This window comes from Spea bombifrons, chromosome 9 (assembly GCF_027358695.1).
Source record: "Spea bombifrons isolate aSpeBom1 chromosome 9, aSpeBom1.2.pri, whole genome shotgun sequence".
Classification (NCBI taxonomy): Eukaryota; Metazoa; Chordata; class Amphibia; order Anura; family Pelobatidae; genus Spea; species Spea bombifrons.
The window spans coordinates 26,335,755-26,342,997 of NC_071095.1; the positions used below are offsets into that span (position 1 = coordinate 26,335,755).

The 7,243-nt window shown below is 41.4% G+C and overlaps 1 protein-coding gene across 1 annotated transcript; it reads left to right on the top strand.

The window, feature by feature from the left end:
- The first annotated feature begins 1,236 nt into the window (after nt 1-1,236).
- Nucleotides 1,237-3,532, top strand: MRPL24 (mitochondrial ribosomal protein L24). The gene is made up of 6 exons (XM_053474305.1): nt 1,237-1,330; nt 1,894-2,128; nt 2,268-2,363; nt 2,515-2,618; nt 2,844-2,974; nt 3,150-3,532. The coding sequence occupies exons 2-6, from the start codon at nt 1,946-1,948 to the stop codon at nt 3,284-3,286; spliced, it is 651 nt and encodes a 216-aa protein (XP_053330280.1). The 5' UTR covers nt 1,237-1,330; nt 1,894-1,945; the 3' UTR covers nt 3,287-3,532.
- The last annotated feature ends 3,711 nt before the right edge of the window (nt 3,533-7,243 follow it).

Genomic DNA, 7,243 nt, shown 5'->3' on the forward strand with positions numbered 1-7,243 from the left:
AGAAGCTTATAAACCAGAGTGTGTCTTCCACATTTACCCGATTCAGTATCCCAGGCACTAACTATTTATTTGCTTCTTTATATAGGCGTTTACTTTCAATAAAAATACACTTGACACTTTACAAAGCTCGCAGATGAATCCTTGGTGGGGTAGAAACGTAGCACTACAAGGCCATCTAGTGGTGACTTACGAGAAGTGCGCCAGCCACCCATGTGAAACGACATAAATAAGCTACTAGGATTTTATATTATATTAATCATTGTACATATACGTCACAGACGAAGGAGGAAAGGAGTTTCGGTGTAACTCCCAGCATTCCGAATGGCCAAATGTGGGGTACTTCTAAGGGTGGGCTGATGGTTTTGGTAAGACTTTCTATATAAAGCTTTTAGAAGAAGAATAATGGGTTTTATTTACCCTGTATAATTTACTATGCCATTTTCTGCTGTTTCTATGCACATTGTTGGGGCTTTTAGGGCTGTAGAACCCTGCGATACCCTCATACCCAGCAAACATTCTGACCTCCTAGAAAAGAGGGGCGTCAGGGTTGGAAAGGGGGACAAGAGGGCAATTTGGGGCTTAAAGAGTGACCGGAATAAAAGTACCTCCAATACACACAGCACAGAAGCTAAAGCCTTCAGATTACAGCATTATCGCTGGCTTTGTATTAAGGAATGGCGAAGGAAGCCATGTTTTCTTAACCCTTTATTTCAGTAAAACGTTTTGCATGCTTATTGGGGCAGTTTCTATAACGACATCTTTCCAGCATAATTTATCTAATTTTGGGACACTTTCAAAATCCTGGTCACCTGTCTGAGATATGTCTATGCCAAATTTAATTTGAATATTTTAAAGAAAAATAAAATATTATAGATTAATTTGAATATGTTAAAGAAAAATAAAATAATTTCATTTGAATATTTTAAAGTATAATAAAATATTATAACATAATTTAATCCATGCCAAACAACCCTGTCACAAGAATGTCATTCACAGTTTAAATAAAGCTTATTTAAAAAAAGAAGAAGCAGGAAGCTGAGTGAACTACAACTCCCATGATGCTTTGCAGAACGATGCACGCTTGGAGTGCTGAAATAAAGCATTTTATTTGATGTTGGGGAGTAAATACACGAAGAGCAATCAGAGGGGTTGAGGAATAACCCAAGATTGGCTTGTTTTCTGTTGGTGTAGTGGGGGGCATTGCCGAGGGCGGAGTTTAAAGGTCAAAGTTGAGATGTGTGGAAGTGACATGTGCTTTTGGCACTTCCTGTTCATGCAGAGGGTTGCAGGGGTTATACCGGTTGTGATTCCTTGTGTCCTGCATCAGGGGGTGAGCGCTTCATCATATTACATTATACAGCGCGCTGGGCTTAAAGCCCCTTATTAACCATCCAGTGCAACACTAAGGCAGCTGCCTATGCGTCCATCAGGGGCCCCGGGGGCCAGTATTCCATATAATCTTATTCATTGTTGTCACTTACTGCTGTCAGCACAAAAACTGGAGAATGTTAGCAGATATTAAGTGGTTAAATTCCCCGATTTATCAATAAAAAATACATGTCTGGGGCTTTTTAATGATTTTTAATTTAGATCAGCAGCTGTGAGGTGCTACTCTTATGACTCTCAGCCAGCTAGGGTTTGCAGTTCAGTGGCCACATGGGGGTGATGCTGGCTTTGCTTCATCGGAAAAGTGATGTATGTGTGTATATGTGCTACCCCGTGCCATGTATTTTAAATATATATATTTACTAACAAAAAAGTTGTAATTCTGTATTAATGTAAATTACACCAAAAAAGCACAGCGGTATCATGTGCCGCAACACTGCTTCCCACCTCCGAACGTATTATCGAGGAGACACGATGACGCTGTAACAGCTCTTCTCGCTTCTTCAGTGACGGAGACGCTTACGATTGGGATTAGAAGCCACGCCGCTTCCTTGAAGACATGCGTCTGACTCAGCTTCTCGCTGCAGCATCCAAGCTCAAGCTGCCCCCCGATTACCGGTTTGGCATGAGTCGGCCCTCTACTATAGCGGCACAACGCAAGAACCCTCCCGGGAAGAGGAGGTCCAAGGTGTTCGTAGAGCCCATCAGCGATAAGGAATGGAAGTATTTCCGGGGAGACACGGTAAGATAAAGAGCGGTTCCCTGGCCGCCAAAATATTCTTCCAAAGAGCTTACGATCCAACACGGGCGTGCTCTTCAAACTGTGATCCTCCTGTGCTTCGGAGAACGTCTGAGCTTTTTTCCTCTTGGCTTTCCTCAAGGTTGAAGTCCTTTCTGGCCGAGACGCTGGCAAGCAGGGGAAGGTTACTCAGGTTGTGCGAGCTCGGAACTGGGTAGTCGTAGACGGTCTAAATGCGGTAAGGTCACCATTGCCCTTTTTCTTTTTACCAGTTAATATGGATTGACACGTATTTGAATGTATTTATATACCGGGTGTCCTTACGTGCCGCCACGGACCTCAAAGGAACCACCGTGAGACCTTTCATCACTTTCTCTGTTTTGATTAAGCACTATCGCTACGTTGGGCGTACCGGCGATTATAGGGGGACCTACGTTGCCAGTGAAGCTCCTCTCCTGCTCAACCAGGTGTCTCTCATCGATCCCACAGACAGGTGAGAAACGTTCGTAGATCTCCTGAAATACTTAATTACCGAACACCAGCCCATAGGCATGAGAGAGCAGACCTCTATAAGGTATACATGTTCTAGGTGCGGGTGAGCCAGTCCAGTTGGCATTGGCCCAACTCAAGTCAACCCACCTGTTGAGGTTATGTACCGGTCCCGGCCCCTTTAACTGATGGGTGTGATATCGGTGGTTCTTTTGTTCCACCCTTGAAGGAAACCGACGGAGGTGGAATGGAGATACACAGAGGAAGGTGAAAAGGTACGGGTGTCTGTGAGAACCGGGAGAATCATTCCCAAACCTGTGCTGCAGAGACGAGACGGAATCATCCCCGAGCAGTGGAAAGGTGAGGATAACCGTGCATGCGCTTACCATACGCCATTTAACTAAGGACATCTGGTGTATGAGCAAAGCTCCTGTCAAAGATGGGGAGCCAGCAACTATATAGCTGCTAAAACACGTGGTCTTCTTCATTACATGAACATCTCTGATTACTGATACTTGCTATTGTTTTATGTAAGATGGCCCAAAGGACACCTCGGTGGAAGATGCGCTAGAAAAGACATATGTTCCTTCGCTGAAGACCCTTCAGGAGGAAATCATGGAAAAGATGGGTATTGTTGAAGACAGGCGTCACAGGAGGTCCTTCTGGTATTAACCTGCTTGGAAGGGACATCGGTAATCGCTTTGGCTCATCGGTGTGTCCTGTCTGCGCCTAAGTCTCCTCGTCGTGGGATCATTCTGGACGATCTTCACAAAGCGTGATTCAGAGACGAATGGTTCTTATAACTGGAGCGCCTGTACATAACGGCACACGTCATCGAGTTTGTTTCATATATTTCCAATCGTGGGATCCTTTGTAGGAAGGACATTTCTTTTTGTAATAAACATGTCTGTCACAAAATAGTTTCTATTACTCTTGGGGTTTTGTGAAATCAATGGGGTTTGTGGATTCCTCATACAAAGAGTAGCTCAGGACTTGTAAACGGGGAGCAGTTGCCATGGAAACCAATGGAATGTTACTTCTCGTGCATTCATGTTCGTAGCTCAGGCTCAAAACTGCTCAATATCGACATTAAAGGAATAAATAATTTGACCTGCGTTGACCAGCTGATTATACCACCCCGGGCTCCTCCTCACCCCAATCCCCTTATTGAGCCTAGCGGTAGAGGAAAGAAAATGGAAATACAGAGAAAGAAATAACGTCTGCGCCATATACACCACATACGTTTAATGCCAAGTCTCCTTTTTGGACTCGGTTCTTTGTCCCGATAAATAATCAGTCCAACCCGAAGATGCCTGTTTGCTCGGGGAGTGCGTTCTTTAATGAGCTTTGCCTATCCTCTCACTTGTATTTATCATCATCGTGGTGGGCATGAGGGCAAACCAACCAGCCCAGTCGACCAAATGTCTTTCAAATACTTTTATCCCATTTATGCAGAAAATAAAGAAAAGTTTATTGTGTCTATTTGGTTTTCAAACTTATTTAAGTTTAACTAGCGGAAGGATGTTAAACTTTGGGAGCATTTAAGATGAGAATGTGACGGCTTGCCCCATTTAAACTTTATTAAGTTTACCATTTCCTAATCATTTTCACATTTTATATACTCGGAAGCAATAGAAGGTCGAAATGTTTCACGGAACCCATGCCATCATTTTAACTTAATACGTGCGAAGGGAGACAGTTGAGGGATGAAGGTTATGACACATTATGAATATTTGTGTGAGGTCATAAATAGCATCATGAGTATGTAAAGGAGGACAGGTCCAGTTGAATCCCTTTTCTGTGTGCAGAAAGAAACGCAGCTGGTACCAATGTGTACGGGAATGTACGGAGTCAGAAGGATGAGGGGCGCCAGGAGGAAACAGGGCAGCCGTTGTGTGTACAGAAGGAGAAGTCCTCGTAGAAGGAAGAGGATTCAGTTCTCGGGTAAGCTTCTAAGCACTTCGACACTAAACCAGCTTTAGATCAGGATAGATTCCTCAACACCAATACTCTAGAATGGCAAGGAAATATTACATGTGAACCAGGTGCTGCTTCAGCTTAAGGGGTGAAGCTCATTCCAAAAGTCTCTTAAGGTAACCATGTGAAGGTTATAGTCTCTTTCTTAGGGCTTGTGAGCCAGGTCCTATTCATCGAACCTGTTTGGTTGTCAGAGCCCGTGATTACATGGACTGTACAAAGCACTGTAAAAACATCAACAGGGTGACTGGTACAGAGAGAGAGAGATCCAGTAACTGACCATCTCCGACTGTAACATGATTGACGGACAGGATCTTAACTACATTATCTTTTCCATCTGGAGGAGAGGTGAGGATGAATTTTCCGCTGAATCTCAGTAGTAAACACAGTATTTTCACAGAAACAGGAAATAAAATAAGTGGTTTCTGTGGGATAAATCAGAGTCTCTCGTCTTCGAGACGTCTTCTTCCGCCGTCAGTCGTTGCGCCGTGGAAGGTGATGACTCCATGCGGTCTTAGCAAGAGATTTCACGGATCCCGTTTTGTTTAGGCAGGCCGCAGACACTCTAAAAGATACGAAGTGCCGATCTAGCAGGACGCATACACTTCCTACTGCTTCTCGCACAGAACGGCGCCCCCACGCTAACAAGTGAATCTTACCAACATACGCAACATGGGCTTGGTGTCTAGGATATCGTCAGACAACCGCCAGTAATAAACAACCTCAAGTTATATTTTTCTGTGATGTGCACTTTGTCTTTGAAATAAAAGTTGGGGGGCAGATCGATCAAAAGGGAGACACGAGCTAGAAGTGGTAAATATGAGATCCAAGACACAGCAAGGTAATAGGACAATAAATATGTAGATATAGTTTATATGTTTGTATAGGATGGACAGAACATGGTAGGGGAATAAATAAGAATTTAGCATTTCATTTGATTGGGGGGGGGAAAATCAGGTTTAATGGGATGTATAAAAAGTAATGAGAATAGACTTTAGCGTAAATAAATTAACTTACTGTATATCACTGCATTAGATTAAAAGAGGCTACTGGAATTTCCACTGAATTCAATTAGTCCTTAGCTTATGAAGACTTTTTTGATGCTTAAAACAAAGAACATCCTGTATATTAAAAACAAAATGAAGCATTTTGTTAAAAATTACAATAATTTCAATTGAAAAATTAAGTTTATCTTTAGCATCCCAGGGACAAAGTATACCATATTTGCCTATTTATCAAATAAAAAAAAACAAATCACACAGTAAGCTTTATTTGCACCAATGAAAACGAGCAAAAAGAAGCACGCATAAGAGAGCTTAATAATAACCTGTTTATTTGTCCTAAAGAACTGAAGTCTACAGTTTTCAGAACTATACCAAAAGCTAAAATTTTAAACAAATACCTTCATCACAGCTGCATAAAACAAGAAAAAAAAAACAAATTGAAAAGGGCTTATATTTTTGTTTTTTTACAAATTGAATGATCACATCACCTATGGATATGCACAAGGTCAGAAAATCTGGGGAGATAAGTTGGAAAAAAAATAAACTACAAAAAAGTCATAGCTTATGCAAATTATATATTTTTTTATTTTGCTTTTCTGATTTTATTGAAAATGTTAGACTACAAAACTTTAATTATCTCCATGGTTTTAGCAAATTATGTTGAAGATGATGAGCCTTTATAAAGCAAATTATGGCATGATTTAACCTGGCGTTTATACTGCAACCCTGGTTTGCTGTGAGAACATGATGCAGCCATTGGTAATTTACCGATCGTGATGTTCGCGTAACACATGAATATTAAACTTGTGATTTATACAAAAATTAACCACTAATTAAACCACAAAAAAAAGGGTCTGCATTAGCGTAACAAATATATGTACAGATTATGAAAACTGAAAATTTCGAGACTTCGATCAACTACTTTCACCCAACCAAAAAGAGAAGGAGAAAAAAAAAAAAAAGTCACCTAAACAGATTAAACATGTATCCAGTTACAAAGATAAAAATATTTGGGCCAAACAGTTTTGTTTGCACGGAAAAAGTAAACATCTCAAAGTAATTATAAGATGAACCCAAAGGGGGGAAAAAAAAAAAAAAAAAAAAAAAAAAAAAGTGTAAAAATATAAAAAGTTGGATAAAAACACAGGAGGCTGATGAGCTTCTAAAAGCACAAAAACAATTAGTGGTACGGTCCACCCTGTAAATAAAGCATTTATACCTTTAAATTAGGTACTAACTGCAGCAATGAAACCCCTAGGTATTGAGCAGCTGCAGAAGGTTGCCGTTGCATGTAGCCAAAGAATTAAAGGCTGTTACCAACACATAACATAAACATACGTGTCCTGCCCATATACCGACCGGGAGGCACGTTAACGAACACAGAAACACAAGAGTAATTCAAACAGCTAAAAGCGGCCACCGGCTCAAGAGTTCCATGTCGGGAAATTCGCATGTCGTCCGACAGGCAAGTATCTGAATAGTCAACGCAAAGAATGTGCTATTAAAAGAAACGTAAAAGCCATAAAACGAAGACAAAAAACACAGATGCAGACAGCCTAGTGAGATCACAAGGAGCAAGCCGAGTGCGTGCCACGCAATGCCACAGGAGCCGGGGCAGAACGACCATATACAAAACCAGTTGGAAGGA